This window comes from Patella vulgata, chromosome 4, assembly GCF_932274485.2.
Source record: "Patella vulgata chromosome 4, xgPatVulg1.2, whole genome shotgun sequence".
Lineage (NCBI taxonomy): Eukaryota > Metazoa > Mollusca > Gastropoda > Patellidae > Patella > Patella vulgata.
The window spans coordinates 27442108-27465288 of record NC_065882.2 but is presented as its reverse complement, the minus strand read 5'-3'; the positions used below and the strand labels follow the sequence as shown (position 1 = coordinate 27465288).

The following is a 23181-nucleotide window of genomic DNA, read 5'->3' as shown; positions in this document are numbered from 1 at the left end:
TTTCAATAACAGGGTGGTACCTATTTATATTGTTCCAAATCCAACCCCCAGGGGCAGAGCCATGCCCAATTTTTGTATAATTTATCATAGGCTGCAGTTCCGAATGGATCATCTTGGAACTTTCACTTTGCATATTATTCCTTATACCGTAAACACAGTAATTATTTATTTTGTTTCATGCCCCGATCCCCCTGGGGCAGTGTCACTCCCACTTTTTTTGTTAATATTTGCATCGAGATTTTACTTTAAATGGTGATATTAGAATTTTAAAATGTGTCTTCTTTCCTCAAACTCGCTATCTTAGAATATCGAGTTGTGCCCCTTCTATCTATTTCAACCAATCATCTTCTTTGAAATAATTTTGCTCGTAAATATAAATAAACAAATATGGCCGAAGAAAGTAAGTAAATTCGCGGTTTTATAAATAACATCAAATATTTCCAATTTTTTAAAGATTTATTGATAATATTTTATATAAAGATCAACAGTAGAAGTAAAACTTTAATAAGAACAGTGCTAGTTTCCCGCAAAATTAGTTTTAAGCCAAGAATTTATACACCAAACAGATACCGACATGAATAAACAAGTTTGTTGTTTCGCGTTTACATTAGGCCTAGGCCCTAGATCTAATTATTAATTACATTTTGGGGATTCGATTTAGATATTTTATAGTAATTTTTTAAAAGCCTGGGTGGGAAGGTGACGGGGTGCAAATTGTGTACATATCTGACAGAAAAATATGGGGAAATCTTTTCAAAACTGCTAAATGTTGGTATACCACTCCACTGCTGTCTTTAAAAATAAAATGAGTTTAAAACCGAGAATTACTTAGTCCTTCTTAATGACTAGCCTAATCTGCCCAGAAATGAATGGTCAATTCCGGCGCAGTTTAGATGTGGTGTTTTACCCCTTCGTGTTGAGACAGGGCGGTTTATAGGTGAAAAGCTCGAAGATCGAACCTGCCAAATGTGTGCACATAACTCAGAATAACTGTACAGAAGATGAAAAACTTTTTATTTTAAACTGTTCCTTATATAGCGATCTGCGACAATACTGGTTTTATGAAGCGATATCAGATTTACAATTCTCACAAATGCAAGATAATGATAAATTAATATACCTCATGAACAATATTAGCGTCGATGTGCTAAATTTTTGACTCGAGCTTACCTAAGGCGTAGAAACAAACTTTTCAATTGAAATTAGAAGGAATGCCCAGAGCTCGAAGAGACATTACTGATCATTTGTATGAATTCTTATTATATTAGACTTAATTTGTAACTAATATGAAAATAAGGCTTTTCCCCCATATCGGTTCTAAGGCTATTTTGGAATCCTTACCGTCTATTTTTCACCGTGATTCTTCTTTGTTCACCAAAAGATATCATTTCTTGCCACATCCAACGCAAATTTATAATCCAACACTATTTTCATGTAGAATTGTGCGGTGATCAAGAAGAAACGGCCAATGACATTACGGCTTTCACAAAATCAGTAGTGTTACTATTTTAATGCAAAGAAACCATTTCCAGGCATATAGAACAAACTTAAAATGACCAAATAAGTTTCAGTCTTGTCAGTCGGGGAGATATTCGTATCCACACTACTATGGAAACAAACAGACTGCTAGTGAGTGTACTGTTAAATACCATCTAATTTGTTTAAAACTGAAAGATTCCCCTCTTCCAACTTTATTTCCAACTTTAATTGAATAGAAAAATTAGAGACATATTTAGCCAGAATTGTTATAGACATTATTCTAGTTGTCGCCGGCGACCAGTAGATTTTATTTCTACTTGTCATTTGAAAATGTTACTTGGATTCGACAAGTACAGACAAGCGTTATTTCGACCCCTGCTCATATTACATTAATATGGGCTTTTAGAACCATTTTGGTCTATTTCATGGTTCCAAAAAATAGGGCCATATGCCCTTTAAACATACGCAGCCCAATCTTGTGAAACAATTTTCGTTTATCTGCGAATATATAATTGCCAATAAAATGAATCAGGCGTTGTTTTTATCCAAATTGACACGGACATTCATAATTACAGTGCATTAGTTCTGTGCAACTGTTATCAGGTTAGTACTTTGATTTACTGCTGTACACGACATAAAAATTAGGACCGCCTTCATCTTCATCATGACGTAAAGATGTCAAAATGTTGGGCAAAGCTAGCTGTCATTGCTTTGATTTAAAAGAGGTGGTTTGTACACGTACCCATGTCAGGTAGGATTATAATATAAATTATATGCTTAATTGTCCCCCGCCTTTCGAAGAAAGCAGGGGACTATTATAATGGGTTCGTCCATCTTTCTTTCTGTACATAGACACACTAAATCTCCTTCTAATTGAGCTAGAAAGTATGTTCAAACTTGGTGTAGGTGTTTATAGTGATGTACGTATGTATAACATGGTAACTGGAATTTTGTATTAAGACCCCCCACTCTCTCTCTCTCTCTCTCTCTCTGAAAGAGAGGACTTACTACATTTTTTGTATAGATACACAGAATTCTGGATTAATCATTGTAATATAGAGTTTGGTACCATCCAAATTTGATCATTTGTCAAGGTTAAGTAAATGTCTTATTATTTATAGTAAGCTGGCTTATATAGTGTGCCAGGTTTATCTTGGCATCGTTTCTGTTTATGTTAATAAGTCACATGATATCCTACAAATGTGAAGGACAAATGAGATGTGGCAGGGAGCAAATGTAAAATGTAATGAGTGAAATGTAAAATATTGACCCATTAAAAAACAGCATTTTCCAATAGAACATTTATCATTTGACACATTACATTTGACATTTGTCCCCCGCCTTTCGAAGAAAGCAGGGGACTATTAAAATGGGTTCGTCCGTCTGTCTGTCGGTCCGTCAGTCTGTCCGTCACACTTTTTGGGACACAGTAACTCTCTTTCTAATTGAGCTAGAATGTTCAAACTTGGTGTAGGTGTTTATTAGGTCAATACCTTGATGGAGTTCAAAGATGAGCATTTTCCGCTTAGGGTAAGCGGAGATAAGCAATTTGACATCAGCCTCACTGTTGGCTTGTTTACATTTAAATTTGGCCTTAGAGGTATTTTGACTTTATCGTTACCGGTATAAAAACTTTGAATATTGTACTTTTTGCATATAATCAATCGAAAAAATATTTTAGCAGAGCATTTAATATTGGCAGCAATTAGCAATACCCTTCAATTACAGTAGAAGTCACAATTTTTACACAAATCGTGTAAAACTAAAAGTAGCCTATGTAAATACCAAGGTTGTGGAAGTCAAAATTTTTATCCGATCTTGATGAAACTTGATGAAATGTATGTTTAAAACCCAAAGATTTAGATATTCGTGCATAGGACTGTAACTTCCTGAATTATGGCCCTGGTATGAAAAATCACGTTTTTAGCTTGTGGTCTCTCTAGAGGTCACTGTTTTTATCCGATTTAAAAAAAAAACTTTTAAAAATATCACCGTTACACCCTAATGAAGGTTAAGTTCGAATTTCGTGAAAATCGTACCGAAACTGCCCGATAAAATGGCTGCTCCCTGTACGCAAATAGTGTAAAAGTATGTAATACCAAGGTTGTGGACCCTCTAGAAGTAAAATTTTTATCTGATTTTGGTGAAACTTAAAATGTATGTTTATATCCAAAAGATCTTGGTTCCTTTCGATATTCGTATAGATCGGATCGTAACTTCCTGGATTATGGCCCCTGATTTTATGTCCGTGTTTTGCAAAATGTGAGCGTATCTTGCATGGCAACTGTTTGTTTAGCATTTCCATGGATACCAAACAAACCAAGGTCTACAGGCAAATAGTGACAGTAGATCAGTAAAGTTAATCAAGCTATGTTTTTATCATAGTTGATATGGACATTCATAATTACAGTGCATTAGTCATGCACAACTCGTTAAGGTTCTCTATTTTGATTGGCTGTTGTATACAACATATATTTAACCCCTCCTTCATGAGGAAGACATCAAACCTATTTTGTTTTAAAATGTCAGGCAAAGCCAGCCAACCAGCTATTATCGCTTGGATTTGAAAGATATGATTTGTACCCGTGTCAGGTAGGATTATATCCCCGGTTGTACGTGACAAGGAGTAGGGTCGCCTGTCCAACCTCGTGGGTTTTCTCCGGGTCCTCTGGTTTCCTCCCACTGCTAAAGACCCCTATGCGCAAGCGATTTATTAAAATAAAATTAAACCATATGTTAGTCCCAAAATGACCTAGTTTTTGTCGAGTGGACGTTAAAACCCCATCTCTCTCTCTCTCTCTTTCTCTCTCTCTCTTAATTTGTAGTTGGATGTGGCAGAAATGTAATAAATAACAATCAACAAGAACATCAATATTGAATGTATTGATTGAAACGGACCAATATTGAATTCTAATTTGTGTTTTTCATTGAATATTATGAATCTCATTGAGTTAGCGCTACATGTATACAACCTTTGATATAAGATGTATATGAGAGAGAGAAATGGGGTTTAACGTTCCCTCAACACAAACTATGTCATTTCGGGACTAACACATGGGTCAATTTTATTTCAATAATTTGCTTGCACGTAGGGGTCTTTAGTAGTGGAAGGAAACCGGAGGACTTGGAGAAAACCCACAAGGTTAGACAGGTGACCCTACTCCTTGTTACGTATAACCGGTGATTCGAAACCACGCCAGTTGACTCAATGACAGACCTTATGATACAGCGCGCACGTGCTAACCATTCGATACTTGAAGTTGATAAATCGCCTGTGTGCATGCGTCACTGGGACAGCAAATAGGTATCATCTTTCTTTTTTCTCTCTTTTTTTTTAATATAGGCCCATTTAATGTAAAGTGGTGCAAAATGACCATAAATTATAAATTACAATAATTTTATAAAAATCTATTCTAATTTTAATGTTTAGTTCTGTGAAATTTGTTTTTAAACTTCTAAGTGAATAATAGACACAATGGACAGACAATGAAAACTGTAACTTACGTTGCATACACGTAAGTTCCCCAAAAACACTAAAAGTATCACAAATTAGTTTTTAACTACGGTAGTTTTAATTCAATAAAATAAATCTGATTTAAAATTTTGATAATTTTCATCATTAAATTAGAAGGAACAAGTGAATAATTTTGAAACATATGGTAGGCCTACTGGCTAATGCAATGCTTCAACTGTCCTTTGATACCAGTAGCTTCCAGAAAGCAAAAAGTTCTTTTATTGACTTTCTGTTTTCATTGATATCTTTTTGTCCCATACATACATGTAATAAATAACATTAATTACACATCAGGAAGTGCATTATTGGCTTCAACAGAAAAATCAGATTCAGATTGTGCAATGATAAGCAGCCCCTCCCCCTCCCCTTTACCAGCATTCTCCCCACTCCACTGCAAGAAGTAGCAAGGTTTTTCAACACTATAGTAAGTGCAGGGGGACTGCACCACACATAATTTACACAAAAACAAATATACGGACAAGACATATTATGCAGAACTCACAAACACACAATTCAAATAAAGTGAATGGACCCGGGGGCTAACTGTAAGCGTCCACTGTGCTGTACAGTCCCGGGCCTGTAGTGACACAGACTTCACTCAAATTTGAAAACAATCAGGAATAAAACCCAGCGAAACCATTGTGTAATGCCAGCATGAGTCATAATCTGCTATATGTTACAAGAAATATGAATGTAAGCATATTGTAGTAAAATTTAACTATACAAGTAACCACATAGGTGAAATGTATATAAAAAAAACAAAAACAGGTAGTCTAAAACTAAATGTTCTAAGGCAATTAAAAAACGTTTTTGTATTCAATAGAATAGAGGCATATTGAACACAGAAGGTAAATGTTCCACGCATCACAAAAACAGAGCAAAAAGCAAACAATACTGAATACAAAGAAGCAAACGAGAAAATGTTGACCGTCTTGAAAGACAGTCGTCTGCTGACTGAATGACGTAGGTTGTCAATGACGTCAGAATTTTTAGAAAGAGACAAAAACACCACAATAAAAAGGGAGATAATCCAGATAAAGTAACGCCAAAAGGTTAATAAACTATCAGTTTTGCAACTAATCGGAATTATTAAGTTATGTAATTGCACAAAATATAATACTTAATATACCACACAAGAAATGCAAAACAGGTACATGTATGCTGAAGAATTGTACTATGTAAGTGTATTTATAAAGGCATAACTTACTACTTCAAAACCAGATTTGTCTGTTTTGTCGAAAATACTGACATTAAATTTATTGTTAATTATGTTAATGTCCAGGTTAAGAACAGACGCATTTATTATGCCAGAATTTTCTTTATTTAATATTAATTCTGGAGGATATATTTCACTTTTATATTTGTTGAAATTTCGGTTGTCATTGATGGGTGTTATGTCATCAATGTATCAGAATGTATAGTTTAGACTTTTAGCTACCTTGTAATCTGTTTTTCGTTTATGATCCTGAAAGCAGAATTCATATTAAAATAAATGTGCTTTTGACATAAATGTGGCGGGGTCAGTTCCCATTGGTAAACCAATATTTTGCTGTATTATCTGATCCCCAACCTCACTGCAAAATATATCTGTTTTTAAATTCAGCAGATGGTCCATCAGAATAAATAATGAGTTTGGGTATTTACTTGTAGGGTCAATTTATCATTTGAGACATTATGGATTTTTTTGATTTTTTTATATTTTTTTAATAAATACTTTTGATATTGTCGAAAGTCATTAAATATTAGTTGCATAAGATCTAGCTTCATCATAAAAGGTTGAATAGTATCAGCAATGATTTAGTTATAAAAATTATTTTGATTTACCCCCTACCGATCAGATACATACATGTATTGACATCACCAGCAATGATGAATGAAATGGTGATTGTTGAAGTTAATGTGTAAATGAAGAAATGTAAATAATTATACTATTTACCGGTAACAACATATAGTACCATTCTACAATACCGGTATCGATGTTTCTAAGTAACAGAATACTGAATGTCTCAATTTTTGAAAAAGTGATAAATGAAGTCTAGCCTTTAGATTATTGTGTTGGTGCCAAAAATGCACAAAATTGTAAATTGTTTGTTATATTATTATACATATATCAGAAGAAGATAAAAAAAAGAAAAAAAAATCAGCAGTGACATTATGTGGCAGTCGCTGAACTCTCATCTGGAAATTGCTTGTGTACATACACCAATCGCTTTTTGCGTCAAAAAGCATGTGCATCAGTACTTGCGTATGCAGTTGTGCATGTATTGCTTGTTACACGATTTCCTATAAAATAAGTGTTGTCTTTATTTTTTTTTAACTTGAAAAATGTTATGTAACAGAAGTAGAAATATAGGGGTGTTTTGTCCTGTGACCTGTGACCTCATAGTTTTGATACAAACTGAATTTGAATGTCCCAGTTATATTGGTACCGTAACTAAACTAAGTCATGTTAAAAGTATATTGCATACAACTGGCCACAAATATCACCAAAAGGCTAGTGCTTATTTAAATTAAAATCTAACTGTTTTATCCAATAGCTGATGGAGTTGTAAAACCAAAACCTAGAAAGTCTAGAACAAAGTCATCAAAATTGAAGGATGAAGAAATAATTTGTAAGACATAATTCTTTTTTACAACATCATATTCATAATCAGTTTCACCGTTGATACATGTATCTATTATACCTCAGGACGTAACATACATGTAGAGGTCATTCTGATGAGGCAATGACTTTCGTTTACTAGTCCACTTGTTTTGTAAAGTCACCCTGTCTAATTATTATAAAGAGATAAGCTTATTAATTTATAGTGAATATTAATTTTAAAGCATAAGATAAGCTATGATCAAGAAAACTGTGTCCTAGATGGTTGTCTGGTTATTATCATGTGGTTGTAATATTTAAAATGCTATGTTTACAGCTGATGTTACTGCTAATGGTTCTAGACTAAGTGTAGATGAAATTCTTCAGCAAGCTGTACAGAAATCAAACAAGTAAGTGTATATTCTAATATTGACTTACAGAAGAACACACCAGGCAATAAGCTCAATGAGTTTTTTAATTTTGAATTTTTTTATTTGCATTTTTATTCTATTTTTATGTTTACATTATTACTGTTTACTAATTTTTTTTCTTTTCCATTTTCAGAGATTCTTCAACAGACAAAAAGAAGAGGAAGAAGAAAAGCAAACATCATGATGGGGATATCGAAATGGTAAATACAAAATATTATTTAGTCTGTAGGGGAAAAAAAAAATTAATATTAAGAATTATATTGAATTTATGGAGCGGCTATCACCATACAATCGTGTAATGGACACCGGATTCAAGTTAATAACTTATGTTATATTGTTTTAGTTAGAATATTTGAGAAAGGGAGAAGAAATTGAGAGTTTACAAAAAGATAAAGACACAGCCATCCTTGCCAACACATACGAACCGGATAATAGCCCTAAAAATGAAAAGAGCAACAGAAGAAGGCAGAAACATAGAGAAAGCAAAAGCAAGTTTATTCTTAGTTTATTCTTGGCTAGAGTTTTGATTGATTGATAGGGATTGATTACTTAATAAGAATGATTTGTATCAGAATTCCTAGTTATGCAGCGATTTTACACAATAGTTATGCCAACGCTTCAAAACTTGTAAAAGTCAGTTTGGGAGATGTCAGTGTCTCATAAACAAGGTTAATGCTGAACAGGCCAGTGTTTTTATACGCCCACATTTTTATATGGATGTACCATGCCGTCTCCCCTGCTTGTCCGTCCGTCCAACACTCTACAGGTCACAATTTTTATCTGATTTCAATGAAACTTAAAATATAGGTTTATCTACCTAAGATCTTGGTTCCTTTCGATATTGGCATGTATCGGACCATAACTTCATAGATAATGGCCCCTGATTGTACGAAATATCACGTTTTTAGCTTGTGGACCCTATAGAGGTCACAATTTTTATCCGATTTTGTTGAAACTGGAAATGTAAGTTTATAACCCAAAGATCTCAGTTCCTTTTGATATTCGCGCATATCGGACAGTAACTTCCTGAATTATGGCCCCTGATTGTACGAATAATCGCGTTTTTAGCTTGTGGACCCCATAGAGGTCATAATTTTTATCCGATTTAAAAAAAAAAACGTTTGGATATATCACCGTTACACCTTAAGGATGGTAGGGTGACCCACCATAAATAAATATCTCCATATATCTCCATATATCTCGACAATTACGCCACAATATTTATATATATGCCAACCCTCAAATCAGTTTCACACAATTATAGTCACTAAATAAACGATCATGTTGTACTTAATAAGCTATGACCATTAATCATCTATAAATAATAGACTGAAAACTGGTTCCAAGTGTCGTCCATAACATCCAGACACTTTTGAGTAAAAGATAGGTTATGTTTCTTGTTTTGAAATTAGTCTCGCTTAACCAGTCTATCGCCCATTCTACGTCTGATTGACAGGTCGGGATAATCAAGACTACTTTTTACGAAACATAACAGAAAGCTAGAACAAAAAATTGGATTTAGAAATAAGCACGTTAGGTAGCTCAACAATCGTTTTAAGAACCTTGTAAAAGTAAAATGAAACTACTGCTAGTATCATGTTCCTGTCTAACCCGAGTGATTCAGAGATATTATTTGTACTAAACCAAAAGATGCCGCTCTTAACGGTACAGTTAATGATAAAGCGATTTAAAAACTGAAACGAACGTAATTTCTAAATCTGCTGTAATAACCAAGAAGCTTAATTTCACTGCTATTCAAAATCTTCAACAATAATTTTTTTACGGCTGTAATAGTTGATAGATTTGTAGAGAATTGCACGTGCCATGGCTAATTATAGTATCATACTGTCAGAAAGTTGGTCTCGGCGCGGCGATTGTGCACGCTTCAGTGGTAGTCTCGAACTATCAGCGGTGGACTGTATTTCTGTAGAGTACATGGGTCACCCTAAGGATGGACCAAAACTGACAGACAAGATGGCCGCCACTCGTCACAATTAGTATCCATTTAAAAAAATGTTCAAATATATCACCGTTACACTGTAATTTTGGTTGAGTTTGAATTTCGTGAAAATCGGACGCAAATTGGCGGACAAAATGGCCGCCCCTTGTACACAATTAATCTAAACATCTTGTATATCAAAGTTGTGGACCCTCTCGAGGTCACAATTTTGATCTGATTTTGATGAAACTTGAAATGCATGTTTATAACCCAAAGATCTTGGATCCTTTCGATATTCGGGCATATCGGATGTTAACTTCCTGCATTATGGCCCCTGATTGTATGAAAAATCATGTTTTTAGCTTGTGGGCCCTCTAGAGGTCACAATTATTATCCAATTTATCACCATTACACCGTAATGTTTATTGAGATTGAATTTTGTGAAAATCGGGCCGAAATTGCCGGACAAAATGGCCGCCCCTCATACGCAATACAAATTACAATCATGTAGTGTATAACATCTGGTATATCAAGGTTGTGGACCCTCTAGAGGTTACAATTTTGATCTGATTTTGATGAAACTTGAAATACATGTTTATAACCCAAAGATCTTGGTTCCTTTTGATATTCGTGCATATTGGATCGTAACTTCCTGAATTATGGCCCCTAATTGTACCAAAAATCGCGTTTTAAGCTTGTGGTCCCTGTAGAGGTCACAATTTTTATCCGATTTAAAAAAAAATAAGGTCTTGGTTCCTTTTGATAATCGCGCATATCCGAACATAACTTCCTGGATTATGGCTCCCGACTGTTCGAAAAATCACATTTTTAGCTTGCACATTTTTTTTTTCCGATTTTGAAAACCGTTTAAATATATTACCATTCCACCATAATGAAGGTTGAATTCGAATTTCGGGAAAATCGAAATGAAACTGCCTGACAAAATGGCCGCTCTTTGTACGCAAATTGTGTAAAAGTATGCAATATGAAGGTTGTGGACCTATAGAGGTCACAATTTTTATCTGATTTTGATGAAACTTAAAACACATCTTTATATCCCAAAGATCTCAGTCCCTTTGATATTTGCACATATCAGACCATAACTTTCTGGATTATTGCTCCTGATTGTACAAAAAATCTCGGTTTTTTTTTTAGCTTGTTCTCTATCAATCTCTTGCAAAATGTGGGCGTATCCTGTCGGGCAGCCGCTGGTTTTTGGTTGGATTATCCAGCAAATCCTAAGGAAGAACACTATTAAAATTCAGAATTGTGCAACAATTATCACAGAGTTAATGCCACTGTCACAGAAACCTTGTAGACGCAAATCAGAGGGTTTTTCTTTTTTCAAACTGAATGAGATTGTTTGGCTAATCAAAAATTCAGACCCACTCCACTATCAATTTTATGCATAACTATTGTCCCTGGCTCTGAAAACCTCCCTTTAAAAAAATAGTTTGCATACATATGTTGTCTGGTAATGGCTTATATAATTATTTCCCCTCACCTTTATTTTAGGTGGTACAGATAACTTGGCCTTTGATAAAGATAGCAACATACAAATTATAGAGGAAACAATTATCAAGAAAAAGAAAACCAAGAAGAAAATTATCAAAGATGGAAGTGAATTAGAAAAGTAAGTATGGCCATATTTTTCCTATTGCTGGTGTGTGTGTGCGATGAGGAGTAGGGTTGCCTGCCTAAGCTCAAGAGATTTCTCTGGGTACTACAGTTTCCCCCCATTTTAAAAAAACCTTGTTCTAGAGTAAAATTGACATTAAACACCATTTGTCTCGTTCTCATTACGCATTATTTCAATATTTGCTCTATGAAAAAGGAATTTGAGTCGCGCAAATTTGATTTCATATTTTCAGGGTTATTGTCAAGGTCTAAAACAGAGTAAAATGACACAACCATATCCATGGGGCAGCCACCTTCAATCAGATGATGGTCTGGACATTCCGCGTTCGGTGCTAATACATTGATCAAACGACTGACATATAAGTGGACATCTACAAATAAAATAGACAGTATTAGTTTTTATACGCTTACATTTTCATGTGGACGTTTATTGTTGTCACCTCTGTCCGTCCGTCCACAATTGTTTGTGGACACTCTACAGGTCACAATTTTTATCCGATTTCAACGAACCTTGAAATATAGGTTTATCTCCCTACGATCTCCGTTCCTTTCGATATTGGCATGTATCGGACGGTAACTTCATGGATTATGGCCCCTGATTGTTCGAAAAATCACGTTTTAAGCTTGTGGACCCTATGGAGGTCACAATTTTAAACCGATTTTGATGAAACATGAAATGCATGTTTATAACCCAAAGATCTTGATTCCTTTCGATATTTGCGCATATCAGATCGTAACTTCCTGAATTATGGACCCTGATTGTACGAAAAATCGCCTTTTTTGCTTGTGGTCCCTCTGGAGGTCACAATTATTATCCAATTTAAAAAAACGGTTGATTATATCACCATTACACCGTAAGGAAGGTTGAGGTTGAATTTCGTGAAAATCGGACCAAAAGTCCCAGACAAAATGCCACTGCTTGCACGCGAATAGTGTAAAAATATGGTATATCAAAATTGTGGACCCTGTAGATGTCACAGTTTTAATCCTATTTTGATGAAACTTGAAATGCATGTTTATAACCCAAAGATCTTGAATCCTTTCGATATTTACGCATATCGGATCGTAACATCCTAAATTATGGCCCCTGATTATACGAAAAATCGCCTTTTTTGCTTTTGGTCCGTCCCTCTGGAGGTCACAATTATTTTAAAAACCATTTGATTATATCACCATTACACCGTAATGAAGGTTGACATCAAATTTCATGAAAATCGGACCATAACTGCCGGACAAAATGGCCGCCACTTGTATACGAATAGTGTAAAATATGGTATATCAAGGTTGTGGACCCTGTAGAGGTCACAATTTCGATCCGATTTTGATGGAACTTGAAATACATGTTTATAACCCAAAGATCTTGGTTACTGTTGATATTCGCGCATATCTGATCGTAACATCCTGAATTATGGCCCTGGATTGTACGAAAAGTCGCGTTTTTAGCTTGTGGTCCCTCTATAGAGGTCACAATTTTTATCCGATTGAAAAAAAAAGTTTGAAAATTTCAACGTTAAACCATAATGACGGCTGAGATAGAATTTCGTGAAAATAAGACCAAAACTGCCGGACAAAATGACTTCCCCTCATACGCAAATAGTAAATATATGGTATATCAAGGTTGTGGACCCTCTAGAAGTCACAATGTTGATCCGATTTTGATGAAACTTGAAATATATCTTTATAACCCAAAGATCTTGGTTTCTGTCGATATTCGCGCATATCGAATCTAACTTCCTGAATTATGACCCTGGATTGTTCGAAAAATCGCTTTTTGTTTAGCTTGTTCTCTGTCCATTCTTGCAAAATGTGAGCGTATTCTGCCTGGCAGCCTTTGGTTTCTTAGTATCATTTATCACAGTATGTTATTTCCACTATTTAAATTGTATCTTTTTATAGAGAATCATCAAAAATAATAACATTGTCAAATGCGCAAGATTTAAAATCACCAACCGTTGATGTTATATCAACTGCTGAAGGTATTATTTCACCAACCAGCCCAGAAGTTAAGAAAAAAACTAAGAAAAAGAAAAAAAAGGAAGAGTCAGAAGATGAAATCATGTAAAATTTATTTTTTGAACAATGCAGATTTATTCATTTACTAAAATCAATATTGTGCATGCATATGCATTATGTAAGATTAACATAAATTACTTCATTCTGAGAGAAGTTATTACTGTTTGGAAAATAGCGGAGTCTCGATTGTCAATTCTACCATTGTTGCGAAAGTAAACAAAATCTTGATCACCCGTTGTTACGATAATAAACAAAATCTTGATCATCCATCTTTGTAAATATGCCCATATTTTCATGTGGACGGTGTTGATGTATAATGTCATCGTCCCTGTCCGTCCGTGTGTCCGTTCACATTTGTATATCTACGGGTCACAATTTTTATCCGATTTTGATGGCACTGAAAATGTATGTTTAAATCCAAAAGATCTCGGGTCCTTTTGATATTGACATGTATTGGACCGTAATCATGGCCCACTGATTGTACGAAAAATGGCTGCTCCCCTTACGCAAAAACCTATATATTGTCCAGAAAGGTCTACTGAAACTTTGTCACCAGAGTGAAAAATATTAATGCTAGCCATGTTGAAATATAAACTAGATAAAAGTAGTTCTTTTTGAATTGACCAATAAAATTCATGTTAAATTTATCACACAAGCGATATCTACTGTAGAATGTGTTATTGGGTGATAATACCATATGTCTGCATATTTGATTAAATTACTGAAATCAGATTGGTCATTATCAACTAAACTAAGAATATATCTTTATAGTAAATTCTGATATCAATGCCATCTTGGTTATTCATGTATTTTATTTCCCTACTTCAATCTGATCTATGAAATGAAATGAAATGGGGTTTAACGTCCTACTGTTCTGCTCCGACCTGGGCTAATGAAGATGGCCAATCTGATCTGTAAATTTGTGTGTATCCACTGTAATTTATACTCGCCATGAAAGCCCTATTCACTAATAAAGTGTTTGTGTGTGAGACCACAGCCAGATCAACTTGTTTCCTCTGTTTTGAATGAAATAGCTTTAAATCAGTGGTATCCTTAATAAATATTATATTCCAACATAATAATCAATAAATGAGTTAAATATTTATTTTAGTGAATCTCCAGCAGAAGTTGTTGAATCTGTCACAGAACTGATGGGAGCACAACCAGAAAAAAAGAAAAAAAAGAAAAAGAAACCTGTAGCTATTGATTCAGAAGATACTGTAGTTCAGCAGAATAATGAAATCGCACAAGAGGTAAAATAACAATGTCAAAAATAATGACGCATGAAAACTTTTCAAATTAAATTCATATTTCATGTTTTTAGACGCCCACATTTTCATGTGGACATATATTGTCGTCGCCCCTGTCCGTTCAGACATCCATTCGATCACATTTTGTTTGTGGACACTCTACAGGTCATAATTTTTATCCGATTTTTATGAAACTTGAAATGTAGATTTATATCCAAAAGACCTTGGTTCCTTTCGATATTGGCATGTATCGGACCATAACTTCATGGATTATGGCTCCCTGATTGTTTGAAAAATCTCGTTTTAGCTTGTTGACACTCTAGAGGTTACAATTTTATTTTAATCCAATTTTGATGAAACTTAAAATGTATGTTTATAACCCACAGATCTTGCTTCGTTCCTTTCGATATTGCCGCATATCAGACTGTAGCTTCCTGGATTATAGCTCTTGATTGAACAAAATATCGCGTCTTTAGGTTATGGACCCGCTAGAGGTCACAATTTTTATACGCCCTCATTGAAATGTGGTCGTATATTGTCGTCCGTCCGTCGGTCGGGCGTCCACAAGCAATTGTGGACGCTCTAGAGGATAAAGTTAATATCCGATTGACTTTAAATTTATACACAGTGTTTAAGGTCATGAGACAAAGAATCCTATTGATTTTCAGCGATTTCCGATAATTACTTTAAATTTATACACAGTGCTTAATGTTAGGAGACGAAGTTTATTCATTTTCAGCGATTTTCAATAATTGTTGCCAGAGTTATGGCCCTTGATCACTTCAAAAAATCTTGTAAATGATCTAGAGGCTAAACTTAATATCCGATTGAGTTTAAATTTATACACAGTGTTTAAGGTCATGAGACAAAGAAGTTTATTCATTTTCAGCATTTTCGATAATTGCTGCCAGAGTTATGGCCCTTGATCACTTCAAAAAATCTTGTAATTGCTCTAGAGGCTAAAGTTTATATCCGATTGACTTTAACACTATACGACTGGTACCGTGGAATCTCGGGTAAATAGCGTTATTATCTAATCTATGTAGAATTATTCATAAATATCATTGAATTTGGCCTAATAGCATTCAATTTGTTCTTGTATACAACTTAAATCTCAACGTGCAATTTTGATTACCAAGTGTTAATTGACTAGTGTTTAGTTTGTCGACACGTGTGTAATTATAAGCGTCCCGTTTAATTTTGACGACTGTTCAATAATTAGTTGGACCGTTCAATTTCCCGAGTTGTGATTAAAATTAGTCAAGGTGTCCAATTACGTATACGCCAGGTATTCAATTCTGTTGCCGAACATCCAATTTCACATGCGTTGCTCAGATTTTAACGAAATGTTTATATTGAAGGAGTTGTAATATAGTAATGCTGCCGTGAAAACGTGTACATGTATAATATACAGGCCGGTTTGAATAACAACAAAATGAGTTCGGTAATCTCGGTAAAACATTTACCGGCATTCTGTATCGGTTAGGATTTTTTTCTAACGCACTGTACATGCATATAACGTCGGCCAAAATGTATGCAACAATGAACAACTTACAATTTTTTTACAACGTATCATTACATCTTCGTCTATAACTTAGATGTAATCCATCAATTATTGGCTGCTATAAAATCCAAACTTTAAATTATATACGTCATATGATGAGCTTGCAGCTTCAGTTAATCTAAATCAATCATTCATAGAGCACTCGATCCACTCCACGGGGCGCTTAACGGTAAGTCACATGATCAGAAACGCGCCAATATTTACAGTGCATGTACAGTGCGTTAGAAAAAAATCCTAACCGATACAGAATGCCGGTAAATGTTTTACCGAGATTACCGAACTCATTTTGTTGTTATTCAAACCGGCCTGTACATTATACATGTACACGTTTTCACGGCAGCATTACTATATTACAACTCCTTCAATATAAACATTTCGTTAAAATCTGAACAACGCATGTGAAATTGGATGTTCGGCAACAGAATTGAATACCTGGCGTATACGTAATTGGACACCTTGACTAATTTTTATCACAACTCGGGAAATTGAACGGTCCAACTAATTATTGAACAGTCGTCAAAATTAAGCGGGACGCTTATAATTACACACGTGTCGACAAACTAAACACTAGTCAATTAACGCTTGGTAATCAAAATTGCACGTTGAGATTTAAGTTGTATACAAGGACAAATTGAATGCTATTAGGCCAAATTCAATGATATTTATGAATAATTCTACATAGATTAGATAATAACGCTATTTACCCGAGATTCCACGGTACCAGTCGTATAGTGTAAATTGATACAGAGTGTTTGAGGTCATGAGACGAAGAATCATATTGATAATTACTGCCAAAGTTATGGCCCTTGATCACATTAAAAAGTCTTGTGACCCCCTAGAAGCTAAAGTTATCATCCGATTGACTTCAGATTCATACACAGAGTTTAAGGTCTTGAGACGAACAAGTATATTGATTTTCATTGAATTTTTATGACTTGCACAGCTAAATCCATGATTTTAAAAGTTTCATATACTAAACGTTAGCATGGGCAAAACTTTATAAAAACCAAACAAATTCTAATTGGTTTCTGATAATTACTTAATGAGTTACTCTTAATCAGATTTTAATGTATTATAAATGTTTCATTACCGAAAAAAGTAAAAATATGTGACATCTCTTGTTGACTGCCCGGACGATTTAGCTCCTGTGGGCGTATGTTTCGTTGCCTGGCAACCTATCTTTATTTGATGTAAAACCAGCGACTGCCAGGCAGGATAGGGAAAATACTAAACAAAAAGTGCTTTTTCATACAATTAAGGGCCATAATTCAGGAAGTTATGATCCGATATGCGTGAATATCAACTGGAACCAAGATCTTTGGGTTATAAAGATACATTTCAAATTTCATCAAAATCGAATCAAAATTGTGACTTCTAGAGGGTCTACAACCTTGATGATATACCATATATTTACACCATTTGCGTACAAGGAGCGTCCATTTTGTCCGGCAGTTTTAGTGGGTAAGACGGTGGCTCGCTAGCCTGGAGGTCGGGTGTTCGATCCCTGCATTGGCCGAGAAAGTTCATCCAGATTTTCCGGCGTGGTTTCCCCTTGTCAGTGATGCAGGATGGAGGGCCTGACAAGGCGACTGTCTAGTCGTTCGGATGGGATGAAAAACTGAGGTCCCGTGTACACATTGGCGTGCACGTAAAAGATCCCTTGGCAGTTGGAATTCGATTTAAGAGTAGGCGATAGTGCCGCTGCCCGGGCAAAATTTCCCTCATAGCACACTGTATGGCGTATGCCCGTCTTCATTAGCCCAGGTTAGGAGCAGAACAGTAGGACGTTAAACCCCATTTCATTTCATTTCATTACATTTTTCAATCGGGTAAAAAATGGGACATCTAGAGAGACCACAAGCTAACAACACGATTTCCATACAATCAAGTGCCAAAAATTTAGGAAGTTAAGATCTGGTATGCACGAATATCAAAAGGAACCAAGATCTGTGGGTTATAAAGATGTATTTCAAGTTAAATCAAAATTGTGGCCTCTAGAGGGTTCACAATCTTGATATACAATCTATTTGCGTATGAGGGGTGGCCATTTTGTACGGCAGTTTTGGTCCGATTTTCACGAAATTTGAACTCAGCCATCATTAGGGTTTAACGGTGATCTATTCAAACATATTTTTTTTTGAATCGGATAAAAATGTGATTTTACGTACAATCAAGGGCCATAATTCAGGAAGTGATGATCTGATATGCGCAAATATTGAAAGGAACCAAGATCTTTGGGTAATAAATATGCTTCATCAAAATCGGATTAAAATTGTGGCCTCTAGAGGGTCCACAACCTTGATATACCATATTTTTACACTATTTGCCTATGAGGGGTGGCCATTGTGTCTGGCAGTTTTAGTCCGATTTTCACAAAATTCAAACTCAAGCATCATTACTGTGTAATGGTGATATATTCAAACGTTTTTATATGCCCACATTTTCATGTGGACGTATATTGTCGTCGCCCCATGTCCGTCCGGACGTCCATCTGTCCACAATTGTTTGTGAATAGTCTACAGGTCACAATTTTTATCCGATTTCAATTAAACTTGAAATATAGGTTTATCACCCTAAGATCTTGGTTCCTGTCGATATTGGCATGTATCGGACTGTAAATTCATGGATTATGGCCCTTGATTGTACGAAAAATCATGTTTTTAGCTTGTGAACACTGTAGAGGTCACAATTTATATACGCCTACATTTTCATGTGGAGGTATATTGTCTTCGCCACAATTGTTTGTGGACACTCTACAGGTCACAATTCTTATCCGATTTTGATGAAACTTGACATATAGGTTTATCTCCAAAAGATCTCGGCATGTATCGGATCGAAATTTCATGGATTATGGCCCCTGTTTGTACGAAAAATCACGTTTTTAGCTTGTGGACCCTATAGAGGTCACAATTTAAAATGTAAGTTTATAACTCACAGATCTCGGTTCCTTTCGATATTCGCGCATATCAGTCCGTAACTTCCTGAATTATGGCCCCTGATTGTACGAAAAATCGCGTTTTTAGCCTGTGGACCCTATAGAGGTCATAATTTTTATCCGATTTAAAAAAACGTATCATTATATCACCGTTAATCCTAAGGACGGCTGAGTTTGAATTTCGTGAAAATCGGCCCAAAACTGACAGACAAAATGGCCGCCCTTCGTTCTCAAATAGTGTAAAAATATGATATATCAAGGTTGTGGACCCTATGCAGGTCACAATTTTTATCCGATTTTGTTGAAACTTGAAATGTAAGTTTATAACACAAAGATCTCGGTTCCTTTCGATATTTGCGCATATAAAATTGTAATATCCTGAATTATGGCCCTTGATTGTAGGAAAAATCACTTTCTTTTAAGCTTGTTCTCTATCCATCTCTCGAAAATGTGGGCGTATCCTGTCTGGCAGCCGCTGGTTTTAAATCGGATAATAATTGTGACCTCTACAGGGACCACAAGCTAAAAACGCGATGTTTCGTACAATCAGGGGCCATACTTCAGGAAGTTCCGATTCATCAAAATCAGATGAAAATTGTGACCTCTAGATGGTCTACAAGCTAAAAACGTGATTTTTGAAACAATCAGTGGCCATAACCCATGAAGTTGTTTTCCGATTTATGCCAATATCGAAAGGAACCAAGATCTTTGGGAGATAGACCTATATTTTAAGTTTCGTCAAAATCGAATAAAAATTGTGACCTGTAGATTGTCCAGAAACAAATTGTGGACGGACAGGGGCGACAACAATATATGTCCACAGGAAAATGTGGGCATATAAAAATGTTTTAAAATATCACTGTTATGTTACACCATGACAGTTGAGTTCAAATTTCATGAAAATCTGACTAAAACTGCCCAACAAAATGGCTGCTTCCCATATGCAAATAGTATAAAAGTATGTAATACTAAGGTTGCGGACCCTCTAAGGGTCACAATATTTATTTGATTTATGTCCCAAAGATCTGGATTCCTTTGGATACTTGCGTGTATTGGACCATAACTTCATGGAGTATGGCCCCAGATTGTGCGAAAAATCGATTTTCTTTTTTTAGCGTGTTCTCCTTCCATCTCATGCAAAATGTAGGCGTATCTTGCTTAGCAACTGCTTGTTGTTACCTGTCAGAGGTTGATCATAGTCATGTTTGAAAATTGGGTTTGGAATAACATGCTATTTTTCCAGTGTGCAAAAAAGCTGATGGATCAGATCTAATTTCGGTCATTTTCCATAGCTATCGATCATGACTGGCATATATGACCAACGTGGAACCTATGATCAAATCAAACTGAAACAGTTAACACCCAAATAATATTTATTATTAAAAATATCTATCATCATATCAGACAACAATAATGTGCTTGTACATTGACTAGTCATTTAAGTATAAAAACAAGTATTACTACTGTAGGTAAACAGTTCATGGCAGTTGTTGGTTAAAAAAAATGGATTGAACAAGTTAATAAAATAATGCTTGTCAATTTAAACTATATTTTATGTTAATACAGCAGGCAGCGGAAGAAGAAAAAACTGAACCAAAGTTAGAAACACCTAAAAAGATGAAACGAAAGAAAAAGAAAACCAAAGAGGAAGGAGGTATAAATCTTTTGTTGACTGAATATTTTAAACACCATATTATAGAATTCCATTGTCTACTAAACTTAAAGAAAACTTCTTGGAATCCAAATATACTAAACAGCAAAAAAAAAAACGTCAGTACAATTTCAAAATCAGAGAGGCACTTTAATCAAATCATTCTAGAAAACGACTTATTAAATTTATCAAGGCAATTTTTTGTGAACAGTATGTTGACACATTAGTGATTAATTCATCACAATTCCAAGACATTACGGGAAGGTTTAGAGTCTGTACACAGTCTATACATCAGTATCTGGTGTGTCCACTGCGAGTGCCAATAACAGCAGCGCAGCATCTGTACATGGAGTGGGCCAGACGATTGATGAGAGCCTCAAATGCTTATAGTTTTTAATTGACAGAATCCAATTCTATTCCAATAGTACCCACGACACTAGGTGCCACATTCAGGAAAGTCATCAGTATTCTTCTACTGAATGATGATCCCAAAAAATCTTTTAAAACATTACCCAACATACTTCTGGGGTCTTTACTGCTTAGTATAGAATTGTAATAATCCTTAACATTGGTTCAGTAAGTTAAAATAAACACAACAGTTCTATGGAAAACAATTACTGTATTTTAATCAGAGCTCTGTTTCTACAATGATTATCGTCTTGCTGTTTTCACACAGATACATGTATTTAAATATCGGGCCTACAGCACCACTGCATTTGATTTAGGTATAGAGAAAAGGAGAAGATTTTGGTATGAAATAATGAATCGATCTAGCTTTTACTTTCAAATTACATCTTGATTATATACCGGTACAGTGTTTGGCACTAGTTCCTATCCAGTGAATTTGCAAAATATGTCAAGTTTGATATCTGTGAAATGTATTATTGTAATATCTTATAATACAGAAGAGATCTGGTTTATTTGTTAGCTACTGAAATTAACAGAACTTTTGATAGAATATTGAGAGATTTCTGTTGATAATAAGTTTGCAATGAAATGTATATGTATGGTATTTTTCTTTATAGAAACTACAGCACTAGGTACAGGAGAAGGTATTGAGGAAGAACAACAACCACTACCTAGAGAAATACAAGATGAAGGCAAAATATTAGCTGTTACAATCCATAGAACAGATAAATTAAAGAACAACTTTAATATCATGCATCCTTTAGTACGAGTTCATATTGTTGATCTAAATACTGGCAACTATGTACTTAAGCAACATAAGTAAGTTATAACATTTTTGGGTACATTTTGTGTTTTATAATAAGATTAATACACATATTAGGCATTAAAAAACAGACTGTGCTTTGTTATAGAATTATTAGACAACATGAAAACATTTAAAACAGTATAATATGCATTATTATAATAATAAAGCTGATCTTATTATATTGTTGTGATAAAGATAGAGTTGTAACATTATATTGTTGTTGTTATTATTACAGAGATAGAGTTGTAACATGCTATTATTATACTGCTGTTGTTAATATTACAGAGATATTGTTGTAACATGTTATCATATTTGCTTGATAAGGTTCACAAAACCATCACCGAAACGTCGTTTTAATTAAAATAGTAATTGTGTTCATATTATGTTTTGTGTTTATTATGTTATTATATTGTTATTATTACAGAGATAGAGCTGTAATATGTCATTATATTGTTGTTATTATTACAGAGATAGAGCTGTAATATGTCATTATATTGTTGTTATTATTACAGAGATAGAGCTGTAATATGTCATTATATTGCTGTTGTTATCATTACAGAGATAGAGCTGTAACATCATATTTTGAAACTAGAGTAGAATCTCTTGAACAGGTATTACCTGTAATGACCCAACCATTTGACTTTCGTCAAGAAAAGTAAGTTGAACTATTAATGTATGTACATATATATATACATGTACATTGATTTTGGGATTGACTGGTTTCACCACATTATATTGAACTCACTTTATCTTACACAAGCTCTTCAACTGAATACATTTCAGAGCCACACAGACCACTGCTTCAGACTGAAACTTGACTTTTATGAAACCATGCTGTTTATTATTTATGAACAAGAAAACCATTTTATGATTGTTAATGATCTATTATTAATTGTAGAAATTAGTCTCTGATATATTTTCACTCTTTACAGGTCAACCCTTCCAGTTTGGGAAGAATTATTAGTGTTTAATG

General features: G+C 34.7%; 1 protein-coding gene across 1 annotated transcript; it reads left to right on the top strand.

Moving 5' to 3' along the window:
* The first annotated feature begins 351 nt into the window (after nucleotides 1-351).
* On the top strand, nucleotides 352-22773 carry LOC126817867 (jouberin). The gene is made up of 12 exons (XM_050545039.2): nucleotides 352-400; nucleotides 7531-7605; nucleotides 7912-7984; nucleotides 8139-8205; nucleotides 8349-8493; nucleotides 11460-11577; nucleotides 13479-13640; nucleotides 14707-14848; nucleotides 20911-20998; nucleotides 22021-22222; nucleotides 22633-22642; nucleotides 22768-22773. Exons 1-12 carry the CDS (start codon nucleotides 388-390, stop codon nucleotides 22771-22773), a joined length of 1101 nt encoding a protein of 366 aa, XP_050400996.1. The 5' UTR covers nucleotides 352-387.
* The last annotated feature ends 408 nt before the right edge of the window (nucleotides 22774-23181 follow it).